A 21338-nucleotide genomic window follows, 5' to 3' on the forward strand; every position below is an offset into this window, starting at 1 on the left:
GAGGTCGTTCTTTGTTGGATGGTGGTGATTCCTGTTGGCTGGGCCAGGCTGGATTACCTTACTTGCCTTGTTTTCATTTAAAAAAATAAAACAAAAATACCATACCCGCAGCCCGTCCATTGGCTCTTCATTCATTCCAGCCGCTGCAGAAGGCCTTGATTAACAAGCAACGTGATGGTGCTATAGGAGCTGCAGAAGCCCTGTTGGATGGGTTCTTTGGAACGTCTCCTGTGGCAGCATGGGATGGGGCAGGGCGCTCATCAGGAGCTGTAGGAAATTCTCTGAGCTTTGAGGGCAAAACTGCTCAGGCAGATGGCTTGAAGGGGCCAGGACCTTGAGGAATCCATTGGGGATTCAAGGAGTTTGTCATCATTGCTCTACTTTCTTTGGCCCCGATTCAGGAATGCTCTTAGGCATATGCTTAAATCCATCCCTATTCAAGAAGTATGTGCTTCCCTTTAAACACGTCCTTCAGTTGCTTGGACTTCACTGGGACTTCAGCATGCGCTTAAAGATAACCATGCCCTAAACATGTATGAAATGTATCAAAGACGATTCGCAGCTGCAACGTAATGAAGGGACTTCAGGACAAATCCTGCCCAGACTTAAAATCTGTCCTAAACAAAAATGAATTGGGGTCCTTGAGCCAGCCCCTCAGCTGGTCTTCCATGGAGCTATGCTGATTTACATCAGCTGGAGAGCTTGCCCAGGAGTTTTGTTTTTTTTTAAAGAAGCGGATAAAGGATTTCCAGAAGCTAACACTGCTTCCAAGGCATTGGTGTAGGAAAGAAGAGAAAGACACACACCACACAGGAAATAAGCAGGTAATGGTTTTCACTGGAACTGTCCCAACATTCCCTGTCTGCTTTAAAGGAAGGAGACTCAACCCAAGGAGCGTAGGCGGCTGAATGGCTACATGTATCAAAGATGATTCACTGCCACGGCATAATTAAGGGACCTCAGGACAAATCCTGCCTAGACTTAGACCCTGTGCAATGCCTTAGACTTAGACCCAGTGCAATCCCATTGCCGCATAAGGTACAAGCCAGGGATCCAAATGACCCTGCACAGCCAAGACAGTAGGACGGGTCAATATCTCACCGCTGTTACTAGTCGAGGAAAGTAGGGAGAGTTTTTAGTCCATTCTAGATCAGCACACATCCCAGCAAGAGGAGGAAGAGAGGGGACACCCTCAAGCAGAGAAGGAGCGCCGATGCTTTGCCACGTTCCCAGGGCGGCCGTAGGAGGGACAACTGGCAAAGGCATTGAGCAGACAGTGCCATCGTCAAAGCAGAGCCAGGGATTGGGATGCACCGCAGGGACAGGCAAAGCAGAGGAGGCGATGCGAGGAAACACCCATAGCCAAGGCGAGAAGTGGCCCACTCGGATAGCTCAAATTCCTTGAAGCTGTTATGATACAATAATGCTAGAGAATGCAGTGCCCTGGGAAGGGAAGGCCAGCACCAAGGGCAGTCAGGGGCTAGGGCAGCTCATTGCTTTCCCAGGAGTCGTCCTGTTAAATGTAGCACAACTAATCAGATGGCAAGCTCTTTGGGGCAGGGCCTCTCTTTGTTCTGTGTTCGTACAGTGCCTAACACAAGAGGTCCATGACTGTGGCTCCTAGGTGCTACTGCAATACACATCATTAATAATTCCATATACAAATGACAGCACTTAGATATCTGGGGCCTGATTTGCAGAGGTGCTGAGCACCGGCAGGCCCCATTAACTTCATCTGGCCCTGTGGGAGCTCAGCACCTTTTAAAGTCAGGCAGGCAATGACAACTGGTTCTGGAGCCGTATGCTGGTTCTGTCATTTGCTCTGGCAGTTTTGCACCTGTAATTGACTGCAGGGGCCAAAGGTTTAGAGGCTGACTTCAAGGTCTAGCCTTGCAAATGAAATAAAAAGCATGTGGGCGTGTCTATTCTGAGACCTAGTGCGTGGCAAGCTGGAGTTTCAAGCAGCAAGGTGCCAAAGTGCACTAGGGAAATTTTAGTGCGTGGTAGCAGGGTCCACCCAGCCCCTTAGTGTGCGGCAGGCTGTAGATTCACACCCCAGCTGGCCACGCACTCAGTCTTTGTGTAGACAAGCCCTGTTTGCGTCAATGCCACTAAAAGCTTCCCTAGCTGGGAGTGGACAATGCCCAGGCTTCCTGCGTTGGAGGAATACTCGTGGGGAGTTTGTTTGAAACCAATGAAGACCCATAGGCATGAACTGGCATACGGCTGTGTTAGCTGGCACGTATCCCTTACTTAGAGCCTGTCATCCCCTGACTGCCATATGGACGTATCCTTAGCCACACGCAGCAGTCAACGGGAGCTGAGGCCATGTTGCTGACAGCCGAATTTAGCCCAGTGTGTATAACTTACCCCGGTAACAGTGCAGCTTTACGTCACTGCTGAACTTGGCGCAGAAGGATCCACTGGGGCTGCCCGGGCTCATCCCAGGGGGTGGCTGGCTGTATCTGACACACACACAAGGCCACATTCTGCTGCCCTCACTCACGGTGAGTCCTGCCTTTGTGCCATTGACTGCACTTGCACACCGGGCGTGAGCGAGGGTGGCGGAATGAGGACCAGAGTAAGCAGTGACGCCCACATCCTCGAAGATAGTCCAGCACCGGACTCGCAGTGTTTTAAACAGGAGTTCAGTGCCTGAATACCTGAGGATCTGGGCCTAAGTACACTGGGCCAGATTCCCACCTCCATGACGCTGGTGCAGACCTGCAGCCACTTCAGCATCTTCTGGATTTACCCCTGTAACGGGGCAGACTGCGGACCGTACACTGTACACACCCCGTAGCATACAGTGACCCACAGGAACTAACTCCAGAGGGACAGAGATTTTGCCTATTAAACGGAGAGTTTTGGAAACAGCCTTAGTTGGGGGTTGGTTTTTTTTTCAATTTCCTTAAACAGGGGCCTGGCTGGGATTTTGGTCCAAATCTTCAGCTGGTGTAAATCAGTGTAGCACTGATGCTGGTTTACACCGGCTGAGGATCTGGCCATTGCTCCTAGTTGGAATGAGCTGCAGAACCTCGAACATGTTTCCCCACTCCTTCCTGGCTCTCCGGTGCAGCTGCAGGTGGAGCAGGGGAAGCATCTGCATAGAACTTCCTGGAGGCAGCAGAGTGTCCTCCAGTGAAAGGGGCTGGGGACTGCACCCTCTAGGCATAGGTAAGCGGCTGGAGCTGGTTAGCAATAGGGTGGGGGTGGAGGGACAGAGGACACCCAGGCCGCAGGCTGGTGGGTCTACCTGAGAAGAAATGGGCTTTGAAGCCCTTCTTGGAGACGGTGTTGTCGGATTTGAACTCGATCCTCATGTTGTTGTACTGGGAAGTGATGACGTCGGGCTTCTCGGCACCGCAGAACTTGCCGTGCAGCTTGGAGTCGGCCGACAGCCCACTGCGCACCTCCACAAAGTCGTATTTGCACACCTGCTGGGGTGAGGGTGGAGGGGACAGACAGAGGAGCCGGGCTGAGATGGGGTGAGGAGAAGCAGCCAGCAGGAGCTGACCAGCGGCTCATCTGGACAAGGGCTTAGAGCACTGAGCTCAGGGCTTGTCTACAGTGGGCTTACCCGCCAGTGTAAATGTGCTGCAGCAGTGCAGAAAGTGACTAGCAACAGGGGGAGGCAGGTCACGATTTACAGCCGTGCACACATGCATACTGAAGCTTTGCACCAATGTATCGGCACTAGCTAGACAGTGGCGGGGAGCTGACGCTAGACAAATTCAGACTGGAAATAAGGGGTACGTTTTCAACATAGAGTGTAACTAACCATTGAAACAATCTACCAAGGGTCGTGGTGGATTCTCCATCAATTGCAATTTTAAAATCCAGATTGGATGTTTCCCTAAAAGATCTGCTCTGGTTCAAACAGGAATTAATTTCAGAGAAGTTCTCTGATGATCACTGTGATCCCTTCTGGCCTTAGAGTCTATGAATCTAGTGCAACAACCAACCCGATGTAGAAAAGTCCCTCACTTCCTCTGAGAGCTACTACATTGGCTTTGACCCATGCACTTACCAGGACGTAGAAACACCGTGAGAAATGAACATCTGACCTCCCTCTGCAGCCATGCTTCCCCCTACCCCCAGACCATGCATGCCGGGGCTTGCAACTTTGCAGGGATCTGCACCTGGAGTTGCAGCAAGCTGGTCTTTTGCAGGTGGCGGTGAGGAGTTTAGAAAGGAGGAGCTCCTCCCATAAGGAGATGGGGCCTTGGTACTCACGTCATTCCCCTCGGTCTCAAAGAATTCGAATTGCAGCGAGATGCGGTACTGGGAAGGCGCCACCAGATGCCAGACGCAGTCCTTGTTGGGCGGATATTCCTTGGGCCAGCCAGGGCTGGTGATGGAGCCGTTGAGTCTGGTGAGGAGGCCTCCGCAGGCGGCTGCAGGGTACAAAGCATGGGAGCATTGGCCAGGCTTCCCTCCTGCGTGACACTTTGACTGTTCTAGGCCAGGCACCGCTCAGAAGCAGATGGGTGTGCTGGAGCAGTGCAGGGCTAGGTGCAGGGGGGAAGAGCAGTTACAGCTCTGGGGTGGTCAGCAGGGTCAAGGGAAGGGTCACGGCCACCCGTAGATACTAACCCTCACACCGCCGCTTGTCCAAAGCTAGCTCGTAGCCAGGGTCACAGGCACACCGGTAGCTGCCCAGGGTGTTCACGCAGCGCTGCTCACACCCGCCATTGTTGGGCTGCGAGCACTCGTCTACCTCTGTGAGGGGACAAAAGCAGAGAAAGGGTTTGGTAGCGGGACACCTGGAACAGGCTGCCAGGGCCACGTCTCGGCGCTGGCCAGCAAGGGGGGCAGTGCCATTCTCAGAGCCCCCCATGGAGGACAGGAACCAAGCAGGGCTGGGGACTGCAGCCCCAGTTGAGCACTCAGGAGAAAAACTGGGGAGCAGTGGCCTGAAAAGAGAGAGGCCTCTGAGCAAGCTAAGCTCCCGGCCAGTTGCTAGAGGGTTGGGCCATACCTTGGACTGGGCTGGCTTTTGGTCCCTCTGCTCCTGGAAGCCCAAAGATAAAGGTTGGGATTTTAAAGCCAAAGAGCTTCCCCCAGCTGACATGAGGGAACAGCTCAGCCTGCCCCTTTCCCGCTGGCAAGCAGAGTCCATCCACCCCGGCACGCTGTGCCAAGCCCACCCCATACACCAGGAGGCTCAGAAGAAAGGGTCCATTGCCACATGAGCTCCAGATGCTGCTGGCAGAGGAGAGACGAAGGAGGCTCCGGTACCTTTGAAGAAGTTGACGGCGAAGCCAGCCTTGTTGATGGAGCCGTCTGAGACAAACTTCATCCACAGCTTGTTGGAAGTGCTCTTGATGTCGTCGGGCTTGTCGTAGCCACAGTACCGGCCGATCAGGCTGCTCGACTCGGTGCTGCCGTCCCGGATCTCCAGGTAATCGTAGGCACAGCTGTCGTGCCGCTCGATCTGGGACGGGGGGAGCAGGCAAGACAGCAGTTCACCAGAGGGCTCCCAAGGCTCCCTCAGCTGCTCAGGGGCCTGATCAGTCAGATGGCAACTTCACCTGCTGAGGTTAACTCCCAAATCCAGTAGCAATGGCCAAAACCATTGTGCTTTCACTTGGTAGCTCTAGCTCCTTTCAGCTAATGATCCCAAAGCAATTGAACAACAGCCCCAGCAGGCAGGGGCAATACCATGATTTTAAAATTTGGGAAGCTGAGGCACGGAAGGGACTTGCCCAAGGTCACCCAGCAGGTCAGTGGCAGAGAAGGGAGTAGGACCTAGTTCAACTGATCCAAAGGAGAAACGTTACAGGTTCAGTTAAGGTGCGAGCAATTTCATACCCCAGTACACAAACTCGACATGCAACCAGGCCTGAGAGGTATAGACCAGGTGTATGAGTGGGGGTCATGGTACTGCAGCTACAAAATGGAAGTTGCGGATGCAGGGTTTGATTCTGCCTTCACTTGAACCACTTCTATACTGGTCTGATCCTAATGCCTTCAGCAGGGACGCCTGATTTACACCACCGAGAAAGCATAAGCAAGCCCACAAGGGGTAGGTAAAGTGCATTTACGGGGATGTCTGTGCTAAGCATGGGAGGTGTCACTGCAGCACGTGTACCTGGGCTAGCTTTGATTGAGGTAGCTTGCTAAAAACAGTGGTGAAGGCAGGGCCGCACGGGCTAGCAGCCCAAATACAAGCCCTCCTTGGATCCCCGGTATGGACTCACCTGCGCTGTTAAGTCTCCACTGCTATTTTTAGCAAGTTACCTCAATCAAAGCTAGCGCAGGGATGGCACCCCCTGCTGCAATCAGACCTCTCCACTGCAGTGTACATAGACCCTGAAAAGGCAAATGACGCTTGCCTAGGCGGAGCTGTTCCAAGGTGCAGCTGAGGTGCAATTATACAACTCCCTGCCCCATTCGGCTCTGACCTCAAGCCCATGCTGGCTTCCTACCGCTATAGAGCTGAGCTGGGCAGAAATCCTCCAGTGGAACCGTTTGCTGTCGGAAAACATCGATTCAACGGAATCGACACGTTTCGCTATTTTGTCATCAATATTTTGGAAGAAAAACGATCTGCACGTTTTGTTTCGATAAGGGCAAACCGCTACATTTTGATTAATATCATATCAAGAGTCAAAACGCTTCCTTCAACACCAAGCACTTCGACAAGATCGTTTCGATATTAGCACAAAACCATGTTTTTTGAAATTTAATTTCATGGGAATTTTTGGAAATTTTCACTTGTCAATGTGATTTCAGGCACAAGGAAATTTTGCAATTTCGGGATTTCCCAGGGGATGGATGTTCTGAGTTCTGATGATCTCTGCAGCGAGCTCGCCGGTAGGTTTCTCATTGCTAAGGAATGCTGTTCTAATGAGAAGAGCCAGCGGGTGACTTCGGATGAGTGCCGATGACTCCGTTTTGTGGCTTTGCTTACGGAGTCATATGGTGACATATGGTGACTTCTGTGAGCCTGCCTGTTGTTGGGCAAGAGGAGGGGATGGTGAAAAGACAGGAGAGTGCACGTTTGCTGCAGCCTAATGGGAATTGCTGTTAACATGAGTGAGGTGTGATCTAGGGCTCAGATTCTCAGTGCTGCCAAAGGGATTTAGAAGGGGTTTAAACAGAGGATAGGGAATCAAGCATTTGCTTTATAATCCCAACACTGACCTGCTGAGTGACCTCGGCCAAGTCACTTCCCCTCTCTGTGTCTCAGCTCTACCGTGGGTAAGATAGCAATACCTAACTCTTATATGGGGCTTTTCCTTCAGGAAGCTTAAAGGATCATTACACCCACATGGGGAAACTGAGGAATGGAGAGGGAAAGTGACTTGCCCAAGGTCACCCAGTATGTCACAGCAGAGCCAGAAATAGAACGTTTAAGCCTAGCCCAATGCCCTATCCACTGGGCAATGCTGCCCCCTTGCCCAGCAGCTGCAAGGATTCACCAATTAATGCTTCGGAGGCGCTTTGGAATCTTCAGGCTACCGAAGTGTTGGGTGAAATCCCAAGAGGTGTTGGGCTCCTGCCAGCCTCAACAGGGCCAGAGAGAGTCCCAGAGGCTCAGCATGTCTCAGGATCTGGGCCACGGCGAGCGTCAAGGTTCCATGCCCTGTGCCCATTGCCCTGCACGCACTCACAGTGCGGGCTGGACACTCGTGCTGCCCATACCTCGAACGACTGGAAGGTGAGCCCCACATGGAAGCCCTCGGAGATCGTGATCTTCCAGGTGCACACTTTGTTGGGCCGGTATTCATCCGGGTAGTTCGGAGACTGGATGTGGCCGTTATCCTTCTTCATTTCTCCCCCGCAGATGGCTGCAAGAGAAGGTAATGCCAGCCCGGCTGTAAGCAGCGGCCCAGCCAGTGCACAGCAGGGTGACGCTTGCCTGGGGGAGCGGTGGTGTTGCTGCCAGGCTGGCCCTAGCATTCGGGGGCAGCCCCTGGGGAGAAAGTTATCTGGAGGGCATGGTACCACCCAGCCCATTCCCAGGAGAAGGCTTAGCACCGACAATCCTAATCAGCCCTCCCCAAAGAAAAGTAACCCTTGAGATACTGCGTGGAATCTCTCCCCCCTGGAATCACCTCCCTCCCCGCACCAACACGAACGACTCAGCCAGTCCCAGGGGCAGAGCCCAGTACCTTCATAGACGGCGAAGAACCCTTTGCCAACCCAGTTGCTGCTGCTGCGGAACTCAATCCAGAGGCGGCTGTCGGTAGAGATGATGGGCTCGGGGAGCTTATTCCCGCAGAACCTACCTGGAGAAGGACACGTGCTTTATTGGGTATCTCTCAATGGCATTTACTGCCAGCAGCTCACGCCCTCTGCTCCCTGCATTGCAGTTGTGGAGCAAAGCATTTGGCAAGGCAACATCGCTTCCCGACAATACCTGATTGGCACTGGAATGTGGCCAGTTTGGGATGGGAAAATGGCCATTCTATGGCAATCTCACAAACATCTGATGTTTCCAGGGGTTGTGTGTGTGAGTGTGTGTGTGTGTGAGAGAGAGAGAGAGAGAGAGAAGTGGCCCAGAATGTGAGGATGTGGAATTTTGGGGAACATTTATGTCATCATTGTCATAGAGATCAAGTTCTAGGGCTAGAGCAAGTTACCAGGAAGGTCCTCCCCTTTTGCCCCTGGGTAAGGAATTCTGCAGGCCCCTACGCTGGTTGGTTGAAAATGGCTTGTACAGCCGTAAGTCTGAATCAGCCATTTTTAAAAGGCAACGTGGGCTAGTGGTTGAGCCGGGGACTAGCAATCAAGTAACTCCTGGGTTCTGTTCCCAGCATTGACTCACTGTGTGACCCTCGGCGAGTCTTCAAGGGCCAGATTTTTCAAAAGAGTTTCGCTGAGGGAGGGCTGAGATCTTTGGAAAATCTGGCCCATCATGTCTCTCTGTGCCTCTGTTTCCCAGAATGGGGTGACTGACTCGCCTGCCTGCCAGATGGGCCATGCGGATTAGGTTAATCTGCTAATGGTCACATGCAGCGCTCACGCATGCAGAGGTCATTCCACTGAGGTTGACAGAGTTGCACTAGCTTCATTTGCAAAGCACTTGGAAGATGTGGGTGAACATGGGGGAGTGAATCGCCGTCATTGGATGTTTATAAGAACAGGCTAGACAAACACCTGTCTGGGGTGATCTAGGTAGACTTAAATCTGCCTCGGCACTAGGGGATAGACTAGTTAGTGTTTCTCAACCTTTTTGATACCAGGGACCAGTTTGCTGCCTTCCTAAACTATGTCAGGGAGATCTCAGGGACTGATGCCGGTCTCCAGACCAGTCGTTTATGAAACACTGGACTAGATGATTCCTTGATGTTTAATAGGCAGCAGGTTTAAAACCAACAAAATGAAGTATTTCGTCACACAACACACAGTCAACCTATGGAACTTCTTGCCAGAGGATGTTATGAAGGCCAAGACTATAACAGGGTTCAAAAAAGAACTAGATAAGTTCATGGAGGATAGGTCCATCAATGGCTATTATTCAGGATGGGCAGGGATGGTGTACCTAATCTCTGTTTGCCAGAAGCTGGGAATGAGTGACAGGGGATGGATCACTTGATGTTTAGCTTTTCTGTTCATTCCCTCTGGGGCACCTGGTATTGGCCCTGTCGGAAGACAGGATACTGGGCTAGATGGACTTTTGGTCTGGCTCAGTGTGGCCGTTCTTATGTCTCTTCCAGCATTATATCCCTATGATTCTGTGGGTGAGTTTCTGATCTCACACTCATGTCAATTGGGATTAACCCCATTTAAACCAATGGGGTGAGTGAAAGGAAAACCAGGCCCAAGACACTGGTAATTCTGCCTACTCTGGCTGACGGCATGTGGATCGGTCAGCATCGCTGCGGAAAGTTCCTTGCCACAAGCAAATAAAGCAGAGAAGGCGGGGAATGCGGGGAAGGAGAGCATCACTGGAGCTGGGAGTTAATGGTGGAGGAAGGGGTAATTAGAGGGGCTGACTTCCAGCAGCACAGCATAGCTTGGCCCGCCCGCCCAAGATTCCTGTTGGTTACCTCGCTGTGTGGCCTTTCTCCAGAACCCGTCTCTCACCTCCACGTAATCATACCAGCACAGCCGGCTTCGGTACAGATCCAGGGACGTGAAGTTCAGGATGATCTGAGAGGGAAAACAAGCAGAGATTGAACTCCCCCCATGGAGGGACCCTATGGTAACACACACTGGCCAAGTGAGTGCCTCTTCCCCCTCTGATGGCTAGTCCATGACAGGATAATAGCATACTACTGGTGCCAGCTCACAGAGCTACTCCTTTAGCTGATGTGGTATTAGTCTGCGCTGCAGTACTGTAGCTCACAGGTTCAAACCCACCCAAGCGATCATTATGCCATTCCAGCCATCTCCCTCCAACAGGCTTCAGGGGTGGATGCGTGAACCCAAAAGCAGCAGTAGGGCTTTCCACTTGGTGCAGTCATGAACTAATCTCATTCTCTGCTCAACTAAAGTTCTTTCATCCACCTCAGGTATAGGGCTCCGGTAGCCACCGTGTCCAGATGCCACTTTGATCAAAGGCCTGCACATTTCCAGAAGTGACTAGACACCCTACAGGGAGCCCGACTTGCAGAGGGGGATGCTCAGCATTGTTTGAAAATCACGGTCCATTCAGGCACTTCAAGTTGGGAAGCTAACAAGTGAGATACCTCAAATCACTAGTCACAGGCCCAAACTTCTGAAAGCAGAGCGTTTGCACTGCAGCTAGTCCAAGGCCCATCTGTTATTGTGATCACCCCAGGCAAGTATCGTTGGGCGCTGCAACCGCTGGCTGAGGAAAGATGTCAGTTAACACAGGAAAGTGTTCGCGGGAGGCCACGCACCCTGGGTTTAGCTTTGAACTTCAGGGTGGAATAAATGGCAGAAACTCAAACGGAAGTCCCGCTGAAATAGCAGAGTTTCATTTGATTTTGAGGTGGGAACCACAAGCATCCCAGGGCGTCAGAAAAGCAAAGCACCGGCCCCAGGTTCACGTGAACCTGGCCCAAGCTATGAGTCCGTAACGAAACCCCAACTCGGGCAATCGTGACTTTGCGTAAAGCTCTACTGATTAACTCCTCCAGCTAGAAATGGGCCTAGACTGCAGAGCCTAGCTCCAGATCACAACTCAGTGGTTTGAGCATTGGCCTGCTAAACCCAGGCTTGTGAGTTCAGTCCTTGAGGGGGCCACTTAGGGATCTGGGGCAAAATCAGTACTTGGTCCTGCTAGTGAAGGCAGGGGGCTGGACTTGATGACCTTTCAAGGTCCCTTCCAGTTCTAGGAGATAGGATATCTCTATTAATTTATTTATAACCCAAGTGTGGGCATTGTCAGATCTGGGTCCTTCTCCAAAGTCTTGAAGGGCTCAGGGATGGATAGGTGCTTGCATTGAGATATGGCAGCCAGAGGCACTAAACACGTAGAGCTGCTTAGCTTGGCTAGCTGCTAACTATGGAAAGCCAAGAGAGCCGCCTGCTGGCACGATTCACAGGCAGAAAACAGCAAGGCTGGGGTGGGGGGATGGGGAACTTTAGCATGGTCTGACTAATAGGAATGGGGTAAAGTTGAACAAGAGGAGCAATTAGGGCTTGATCCAACACCCCTTGAACGCGTTGGGAGCCTTCCGAGTGACTTCAGCAGGCTCTGGATTGGGCCTTCAGGCAGATCATCAGGGGAAAAAGCTTCCCAAAGGAGAGATATTTCTGAGTCCCTCTCCAGGCAAGCACTGGGAGCCCCCCTGTGCTTGGGACATTTCCAACAGGCTGGCCAAAGCCCCAGGGAATAGCCCCTGCCTTTGCGCTAACCCCACTGGGGATGGATCACAAGGCCTTTTCCATCCCCAGTTGGCATGAACATGAAGCCATCCCGTTGGTGGGTAGCACAGCAGGGCGGAATGGGAGGGTTGAACCACCGTGCCTGGCTACACAGGCTGAGGGTAAAGGGGAGAACCAGGCTGTTTGAAGAGAAAGGTCCCCACTGCTTGTGACCCAAGTAGCAGGCTGGGTCCTGGCTCAAACTGCCCCTGTTCTCTGGTGACTCCCACTCTAGGGAGGAGCGCTCAGACCCCCAAGAGGCACCAGCTGCTGGCTACTGACCTTCCCACTGCCCCTCCCACACAGGCAGGCACAGCCAAAGGCGAAGCAGCACATCAGTGTGATGTCCCGGCTCTGGGGCCCGTACCCTGTCCTTGCAGGGGGATGGGCTCAGTGCTCTAATGATCATTATCTATTTGTATTACAATTGCACCTAGGAGCTCCAGCCATAGACTAGGGCCCCATGGTGCTAGGTGCTGTACAGACACAGAACAAAGTGACAGTCCCTGCCCCAAAGAGTAAATGGCTCTGATGGCTCTAATGCAGTGATTCACACCTTTTCCATTCCCTGACCCCCTGTCTCCAAGCCAGGATCCTGCTGGGATCCCCTCCTATTGGCAGTGTGGGAAGGGGAGGATGGACCCAACCCCCCCGTTGAAGGCACATGCTCTCCTGGTCTTTCCCATCCCTAAATGATCGGAGCCTGGTGACCCTGAAAGCATGAGATGGGAGGAGTTGGTAACATTCCAATGGGGCGCAGCGAAGGAGCGGTTCCCACTCCTGTTTCTGCGCCCTGCCCTGTGCTCCATATCGAGACCCTTCCAGTGGATCCTTGGTAATGCGGAGCCGCGCAGTAGAGCTTGGGGAGCGCGCAGTTAAATAGCTGCGGCTGTCAAGACATTTCCCAGAACATGGGATCCCAGCCAGAGTGGGGGTGCTGCCATGAGAAAGCAAACACCACATTGCACACTGGAAGCTGGGGCTGACCTGCCAATGGGAGAGAGAGAGAGAGAGAGAGACAGAGAGACAGAGTGTGTGTGTGTGTATGTGTGTGTGGCGGAAGGAACCACAACACAAGGGGCACAAAGGAGTGGAAGGAGAGAAGGTGATGATTTGTATGGCGTTACATCCAGTGCTCCACCAGGGGGGGCTACTGAGAAGAAGATAAAGGGGGGAGAGGGGAAAAGGGACAGAGAGTGAAAGGCAGGAAGGGAAAAATGGGGAAGAAAGAGGAAGGAGAGCGGGGGGGGGGGGAGAGAGAGACAGAGAAAGGAAAAGGGAACTAGGAAGAAGGAGGAACAAGAAAGAAAAGCACCACTCAGCACCTGGATTTCCCTCATTTAATCCCTTCACCCCCAGCCCTTTGCAACTGTGTGCCCCACCCCAGACACTTCGGGGTGGGCTCTGGTACCTTTTCCCCCGGCGTGACCGATATCCTCCAGACGCAGTGCACGTGTGCAGGGTATCCATTGGGGAACTCTGGGGAGGAGAAATTCCCCTGACTGTCCTGGAGGGTCTCTCCACAGGCTGGGAACAAAACAGGATAGGGCGGAGGGTTAAAAACCCAGCAGCAAAGCCATCCCCAGCACCTAGCCAAATCATTGCGTCCCTCACAAGCAGCCCCACGGCGGATCCCCCTTTCAACAGCAGGTTGGGTCAGAAGGAACAAAGGCCGACGGACTGCCACCCACACCCCCATAAATCTGCCAGAGCAGGGAGTAAGAGAGGCAGATGGATGGGGGTAAGAGACATCCAAATCGGAGAGATGAAAGAATTTTATTCCAGTCTTCCCCCAAGTCCAGCACAAGAGTAGGAAAACCCCGGACAGACAACATATCAGAGATCAAACTCTGGATCCAAGCTACTTGCTCCCACGGTTACAAGGGTTAACGTGTCGCTAACAGCTCCCTGCCCTCCCAAAAGTGGTGCCTTGAGTTTTCCATCTGCAACCCTCCCCATGCCAGCTCTGCAAGCGTGAGCAGAAGGTATCCGGGCTGGCTGACTTTAGTGTCTCTCCTGGCTATAGTGGAAACACACAGGGACGTGTTACTGGCATGTATTCTCAAGGTGCACGACGAGCCAAGGCTTCTGAAAGGGTTTGTGACAGGAGGAGCTGTATGGCCAGGTGGGCAGGGGCGCCAGAACAATTTGTATAGTGCCGAGAGACATTGAATCAAACTGTAAACCCTATATATGATGGAATCCACTTCAAGCCAAGGGGTGAGGCGGCACCCCCCCAGCGCCTCTAGTTCCAGCACCTATGGGGAGGCTGGGTACCACTAGCAGCAGCAGGTGGAATGAAGTGTCCAGAGCTGCCAGGTTTGTATCAGGGAGGAAGAGCAGCAGTGGGATGAAGGCAGGAGCTGGAGTCTAGGTGCAGGAAGAGCTTCTGAATAATAGCTGGGTGCGAGTGGGGGATGGTCGCAGGGTTGCGTGTGGGGCTGTTTCTTGAGAAGGATTATGTGGATTGGGGTAGTGGCGGGGAACTAAAGCTATAGGGAACCTTAGAAATCCCAGGGCCTGCTTGGGGTCTGACTCTGAACTCTCAGCGTTCTGACCAGTCTGTGGTCCTGATGCAAAACCAGGTGAACTTCACACATACGCCAGGTATACCCCAAAGCTCTTTGCTCTTGCACTGCTGTTCCGGGGACTCCAGCCTCCTTCTGTGGGCCCAGCAGCTCTGAACAGTCTGGGCTCCTGACGCTGTAATGGGACTGGAGGTGCCTTTAGACCTGGAGCCCCATTCCGAGGGAGCACAGATAAGGGAGGCAAGTGCCCATAGGAAATGGCTCAACGGACCACTAAAGCGCTGAAGGCGTGCTGGGGAGCTGATCCTGGGGACAAGGAGAGGGTGCACTCTGCAGCCCTGGGAAGTGCTCCCACAGGACCGTACGGCACAGCACAACGTGCTCCCAGTTACTGTACAGACAGAGAATTGGGCCAGGCTCGCCCCTCTGGACTGCCAGAGTGCATGCTCTGCCCCTTGGTAGCTCTCACAAACTCCGGTGTCCCATCCAGAGGGAAGTTGCCGCAAGATCTAAATGCAAAGTTCAGGGATGTTTGGATCAGGCTCAACAACCAGTGGCTTTCAAAGATCCCATCCCAAAAACAGACACCACCCCCCATCCCCCCAAGGCAGCACATTGCAAAGGGGACAATTTATCCCCCTTAGCCAGGCTGAATCACCTTGGCTGTCATGCATCTGACAAAGTGGGTATTCACCCACAAAAGCTTATGCTCCAATACTTCTCTTAGTCTATAAGGTGCCACAGGACTCTTTGTCGCTTTTTACAGATCCAGACTAACATGGCTACCCCACCTTGGCTGGGAGTTGGCCCTGCATTCCTGCAGAAGTGCACTTCCAAACCTGATGTTTAACACACACACCCAACCCCTCTGGCTGCATTGCTCCAAGGGAAATCTCCGTCTTTTGTCTCTGGGCTTTGCTTCTTGTCACTCAAATAGCAGCACTGGCCTTTTTAAGATGCATCCCCCTCACCCCCCCAATCAAATCAATAGCCTGGACTGAAGCTCCCAAGTAGCCATGGAAACCCAACCTGGTGCCATGTTGCCACAGCAACAGAAGTCCCAACTTTAAGATGGAAAATTAAACCTTACAAGAGTTTTTGTGTCCCCCCCCCCCCCGCCCCCTCACTCAAGTCTCAGCCTTTCCAGCAGTGCACCATGGATGGAACGCTCTCCTATAAACAATTTCCCCCTGCCTTCCAGCTCCAATAGCCACCAAGCCAGACCCTCAAACCCAGCCAGGGGAGAGCTGCATCCAAGTGCCAATTAAGGCTTTCCAGGAGCTGCATCTGCACTTATGCCCCCGTGGCAGCCCTGCCTCCATCAGGACAGGAATCTCCCCCCCCCCACACACACACCCTGCCACGCCATGTCGTGGCCAGCCAGCTAGCTGGGCCCATGACAGGTTTACTACTTAGCACTATCTGGAGCTAGCCCAGCACTACCATCTGGAAGCCACATGATCTAGTCGGCCGTGGCGAAGCTGAGCGACGTTTCAGTACTGCTGTCCACGGGCCAATACATTCTTCCCCGCCCCCCGAGTGTGGAGCCAGCACTGGGGACTGTGTTGATGGAGCAAGATTAAAGGTGAAATGTAAAAGATAATTTCAGAATTGGGGTTTGAGCCTGTCCCTCCCATGGAAAAAGGAGGCTTGCACTCTTTTTAATAATAATTTTCCCTGCTTGGTTTCTAACCGTAGAAATATCAGCAATTTCCACTCTGTTCTGCCCTGAGTTTGCTGGAGAACCACTAGAAGGTCTCTTGGGTGTTCTCACTGCAAGGGCCAGGCAAAGGTGTTATATGTATAACAAAGACTTCCTTTCTCCAAGAGGCCAATTAGTCACTGGAGTTAAACAGGAACTAATGATAAACAAAGGGGAAAAAAATCCATGTAAAAGGACAAAACTCCCACGAAGCCAATGGAGACAATTTGGCACAAAAAGTTCTAAGGTCTTTGACTAAAAATCCCTTCTCCACTCAATTGCCCAACTTGTGCTCTCCTTGCCTATGTGATGTCATAGTTCTCCAGTCCTCCATAGAGCCTTCCACCTGAGGGCGGACCCGAATTTCGATTTAAAACAAACAGAAGAAGAGCTGTCACTCCTCCTTACTTATGTGATTAATCAACAAAACAAAAAACAAAATAAAACAAAAACAAACCTCCTTTCAGGCTTCCTTCTCCATTATAAAGAAGCAAAATAAGGGACATGTCTCATTTTATTCCACTGTAAAAATTATCTCTAAGCAGAGGAATTTCTGCAGGGTCTGCTCCTGTCCTGAGTCAGGGTCCATCTAGATTTCTGGATCTCGGTCTGCTATCTGTAGTGTACTTAGATATCACACACATTTGTAATGCCTTGGTCACCATAGCATCTACCATAGATGCCCTGCAAATACATTACCCATTTCTAGCACCTTCACCTGAGGATCCTAAAGCACTTTGCATACTTTGATGAATTCAACCTTGCACTCCACTCCCCTCTGGCCCAAGGAGCTTGGTATTAACCTAATTTCATAGATGGGGAAACTGAGGCACGGATAAGTGGAATGACTTGCTCAAGCCCAGTCAGTGACAGAGGCAGGAATAGAACCCAGGCGCCCTGGCTCCTACACAGCATTGTTCTTTGGCTCACAGGGCCAGATTCAGATCTCAGGCTGCACTGGGAGTAACTCCACTGACTTTCTCTCTCTGTGCCTCAGTTCCTCATCTGTACAACGGGGATCTCAGTTGTTCCTTTGTCTGTCTTGTCCATTTACATTGTGAGCACTTTGAGGCAGGGGCCATCTCTTATTATGTGTATGTACAGCACCGAGCGCAATGAGGCAGCCAATTAGAACTTGTTAGGAGATTCAACATTGTCTCCCCCAGCCGTGGACAACTGTAGCAAAATCGACTCATTCTCATTGACATTGCAGACCAATATTCCGATTACTGACCCCGGATGGGCCACGTGGTCACACTATGCACATCAGGAAAACCAGCTGGAAGATACTCGCTTTGATGCCTGCAGGAAGCCCCAGGGAAGACAGGAGACTGACAGCTGTTGGCCAGCCTGTCTTCTCCATCAACACCCTGTCAGCTGGGAGTGGGGGAAGCTGGTGAGGCAACTGTCACAAGGCATGTGTCTCCGGGGCTATTTTTCATGGGTGGCACTGCAGAGCCCCCTTCTGTTTGCCTGACACGTGCTTTGGTTCTTCGTAACATCCTCCATTTGCAGCAACCCACAAGGGGGAAGGTTTATAACAGGGCTTGCCGACCTCTCTCAGGTGAGCTCCAGAGAAAGCAGCAGAAAGGGCCCATCTAGGGCTCGGGAAACTCAGCAGATTTTTATCATCTTTATCTTCATTCTGTTTTGACTGAATTTAGGGGAAATGGAGTGGTCCCCGAAGTGATCAGCACCAGTTAGAGCCAGGCAAAATGAGGGTGGGATGCAAGTTCCCTACACACAACTCTGCCGGAGCACCTCAATCCTGTCCCACTGCACCTGTCGCTATTCCAGCTCTGGGCTACCCACCCCACCTCCGTCAATGCACCTCACTCCTGACCCTGCTATCCGAGCCCCGTGCTCCTCACACACTCAACTCTGCCAGTAGCTCCCCGTCTGCTGCACCACCCCCTATTCCCTGGCACTGACTCATCATTCCCTTCAGAAACGTTCCCACTGAACTCCTTGGTGGAAAAACAAGCCCATTCTGTTTACAAGCCTTTGACCTCTCTGTGAATACAGAGGGTGAGCGAGGCTGGTTGTCTGGGATCTCCAGGCCCGACAAAGACTCAGGAGTCAAATGGGAACCAGAAGTTTCACACACTCCCGGCTCTTCTCTTGACTACTTGTCCCTGCCTTCCTTTCTGACATCTGTTTAATTGCTGGCGCCAGAGCCGGGGATGGCCGGACGGTCTCCAAAGCCTTGGTGAAGATGGGAGCTGTCGGTCCAGACTGGGCTCTCAGACCTGGGTTATGTCATGCTATTTCCATTCATAAAGCAGTGAGAAGCGGTCAGATCAGAGCACGTCATCAGAATCCGGGGGACATAACACACAAGGAAGGGGTTGGGACACCAGGCTCAGCTTACTCCAGCTGGTGTTACCAAATCGGAGACTGTGATTCCATTCCCAGTGGAACTCCCTATGGGTCACTGACTCATTCTCTGCCCTCTAAACTCCCTTCCGAGTCGTCCTTAGCAAAGATTTTACATTCATGCAGCTAGGAGACAAACAAAATAGGTGTGTGGCTCAGCTAGAATAAAAAATACACTACAGACCTATAAAGAATGCATGCTACACTCTGATTGCGCTCACAGCAGTGTGTATTTGAGCTGGGCTTTGTTTTTTTCTAAATTTCTCTCTCGCGCGCTATTTATTTATTTCCCTGGTTTTATTATTTATTTTTCTTAGAAGTTATGTCAAAAAAAAATTTTTTTTAAAAGGTAAAAAATTAGTCATTCCATGGTTGATTGAAAACCAGGGAGAATTGGAGAAAAAAATTGTCAGGTTTTTTTGGTAAAAAATTTGAAATTCTGATGAATTTTTTGGTGGAAATTTCAAAATTTGAACAATTTCAACTGGAAGGGTTATGTGGTTAAGATTTCCTGGGGTCTAAGGTTCAATTCCTACCTCTGCAATGGACTCCCTGGGTGACCTCGCTGTGCCTCAGTTTCCCCTCTGTAAAATGGAGATAATCCCCATTTTCCTACTCTTCGTCTGCCTCCTCTATTTAGATTGCAAGCTTTTCAGGGCAGGCACTGTCTCTGACTTATGTGTATGTACAGCACCTAGCACAATAGGGCCCCAAACTCAACTGGGATCTTGGATGCTACTGTAATACCAGTAATAATAATACTGTATCAGGTCAGGCTATGTTGCCCTTTTCCCCTTGATCCCAGCAGGCAGATGCATGTTCTGCACCTACCCTACCCCCACCTTGGATACTGAGTAGCCAGTGGCTCTTACCTGGACATCTGTAAAGCTTGCGTGCCTGGTCTATGTCCCCTTTGCTCAGCCGAGTCCGCTGGCCGATGTGGGGCACCACCCCGTTCACATTGTATTTGGGCTTGATGGTGTCAAGGAAAACCCCCCTGGAACAAGAGCAGAGAGGGGTGAGGGGAATGGATGGCGCCAGCTACTCAGCTCCCCTGGGGCCTCCATAGCAAAGCGGCACCTGCGGCAGAAATTCACATTTCATCGGCTCCATGCAGGGCTCCCCTGCTGCTCAAACTGGCTGCAGAGCAGGGAAGGTTCCTGCCCTCCTCTCTGAGCACGCTGCCACGGTAGCACGCCCAGGCCCAGTCTGAGAGCCTAAGTGAGGCTCGGTGGGCATGCGAGAGTCCAGGTCCGCTCATGTCTAAGCTGTACGTGGCCACAGCAAACGCCGCTCACTGTGCTTGGAGGGAGGCTGGAGTCAATGGAGTTATCCCAGAGATGAACATGGCCCAGACCCCGACTGGCCACACAGTCAAAGAAGGTGCCACAAAAATTCAGCCCAATTATTTCCTGGAATGACTGGCGGAGTGAAGGGGGGAGAAGTACACCAGTGGCCCGCTCAGGAGACAGCGCAGCTTCATTGTGGGAGATTTTAGGACCAAGTGGGTGGAAGAGAAAAGGTGGATGGAGAAGCAGATGGGAAGGAAAAGCACCGACAAAGGCGAGAGGAGCAGAACTCATACCACAGTAACAGCCCCAAAGGCTTCAGGGAAACCACACTAGCACTGTTACTATAGTACTATTAGTAGTGCAGTATTACAAGTAGCATTGCGTATTAGAGCTAGGATTAATTAACATATTAGTATTAGAAACGGTAATAGTAGCATTAATACTCCTATCAATAGCATTGAAAACTATCTTAGAAATGTTAAGTAGTATTACTACATTTGTAGTATTAGTACTAGCAGGAGCATTGGTAGTTGTTTTTCTACAACTATTCTCAGTAGTGTTGCAACTTATCAGTAGTATTCACAGTATTGGCTAAGCAGCAGTTCTGCAGAAAAGGACCCGGGGATTACAGTGGACAAGAAGCTGGATATGAGTCAACAGTGTGCCCTTGCTGCCAAGAAGGCTAACGGCATTTTGGGCTGTATTAGTAGGAGCATTGCCAGCAGATCGAGGGACATGATTATTCCCCTCTATTCAGCACTGGTGAGGCCACACCTCGAGTATTGCGTCCAGTTTTGGTCCCCCCACTACAGAAGGGATGTGGACAAATTGGAGAGAGTCCAGCGGAGGGCAACGAAAATGATCAGGGGGCTGGGGCACATGATTTATGAGGAGAGGCTGAGGGAACGGGGGTTATTTAGTCTGCAGAAGAGAAGAGTGAGGGGGATTTGATAGCAGCCTTCAATTACCTGAAGGGGGGTTCCAAAGAGGATGGAGCTCGGCTCTTCTCAGTGGTGGCAGATGACAGAACAAGGAGCAATGGGTCTCAAGTTGCAGTGGGGGAGGTCTAGGTTGGATATTAGGAAACAGTATTTCACTAGGAGGGTGGTGAAGCACTGGAATGGGTTACTTAGGGAGGTGGTGGAATCTCCATCCTTAGAGGTTTTTAAGGTCCGACTTAACAAAGCCCTGGCTGGGATGATTTAGTTGGTGTTGGTCCTGCTCTGAGCAGGGGGTTGGACTAGATGATCTCCTGAGGTCTCTTCCAACCCTAATATTCTATGATTTTATGAATAGCAGTATTAATATTATAGCACCATAGTGCTATACATCCTATTAGCATTGCTACGGTCAGCAGTATCGTCAGTTATCGGTAGCATTAGTACCAGCCATGGCATTGCTACGTTCAGCAGTATTGTCAGTTATCAACCAGAGGGAAGTTTGCTTTGACACCAGCCCCTTAATGGAGCTGGGGCAGCAGCTCGGGGGGCAGGAGGGAGACAATTCTGGAGGAGCTGCGCTGCTTTGGGCCAGGCCGACAGGAGACCGTAACAAACACATGGCTTTAAATCAGCCATCCAGGGGTAACAATCCCGAGTGTGTGGGGAAAGGTGCTGAGGGGAGGGGGCTGAAATTGAAGCAGGAGGAGTGCAA

The 21338-nt window shown here is 51.6% G+C and overlaps 1 protein-coding gene across 3 annotated transcripts in view; it reads right to left on the minus strand.

Moving 5' to 3' along the window:
- Window positions 1-21338, minus strand: part of BMP1 (bone morphogenetic protein 1) — an 83714-nt gene that overhangs the window by 9536 nt on the left and 52840 nt on the right. For 2 of the 3 annotated variants that reach the window (XM_024197233.3, XM_024197234.3), the window contains exons 7-15: window positions 19266-19390; window positions 13199-13314; window positions 10002-10104; window positions 8121-8237; window positions 7651-7796; window positions 5242-5437; window positions 4597-4722; window positions 4237-4397; window positions 3257-3437 (exon numbers count right to left, since the gene is read on the minus strand). In XM_024197233.3, coding sequence (XP_024053001.1) covers window positions 3257-3437; window positions 4237-4397; window positions 4597-4722; window positions 5242-5437; window positions 7651-7796; window positions 8121-8237; window positions 10002-10104; window positions 13199-13314; window positions 19266-19390 — 1271 coding nt within the window. Of the gene's footprint in view, window positions 1-3256; window positions 3441-4236; window positions 4398-4596; window positions 4723-5241; window positions 5438-7650; window positions 7797-8120; window positions 8238-10001; window positions 10105-13198; window positions 13315-19265; window positions 19391-21338 lie in introns of all 3 variants that reach the window. The other variant, XM_024197232.3, reaches the window with a different exon arrangement.

Source organism: Terrapene carolina, unplaced genomic scaffold (assembly GCF_002925995.2).
Source record: "Terrapene carolina triunguis isolate 2854851 unplaced genomic scaffold, T_m_triunguis-2.0 Scaffold53, whole genome shotgun sequence".
NCBI classification, from domain to species: Eukaryota; Metazoa; Chordata; order Testudines; family Emydidae; genus Terrapene; species Terrapene triunguis.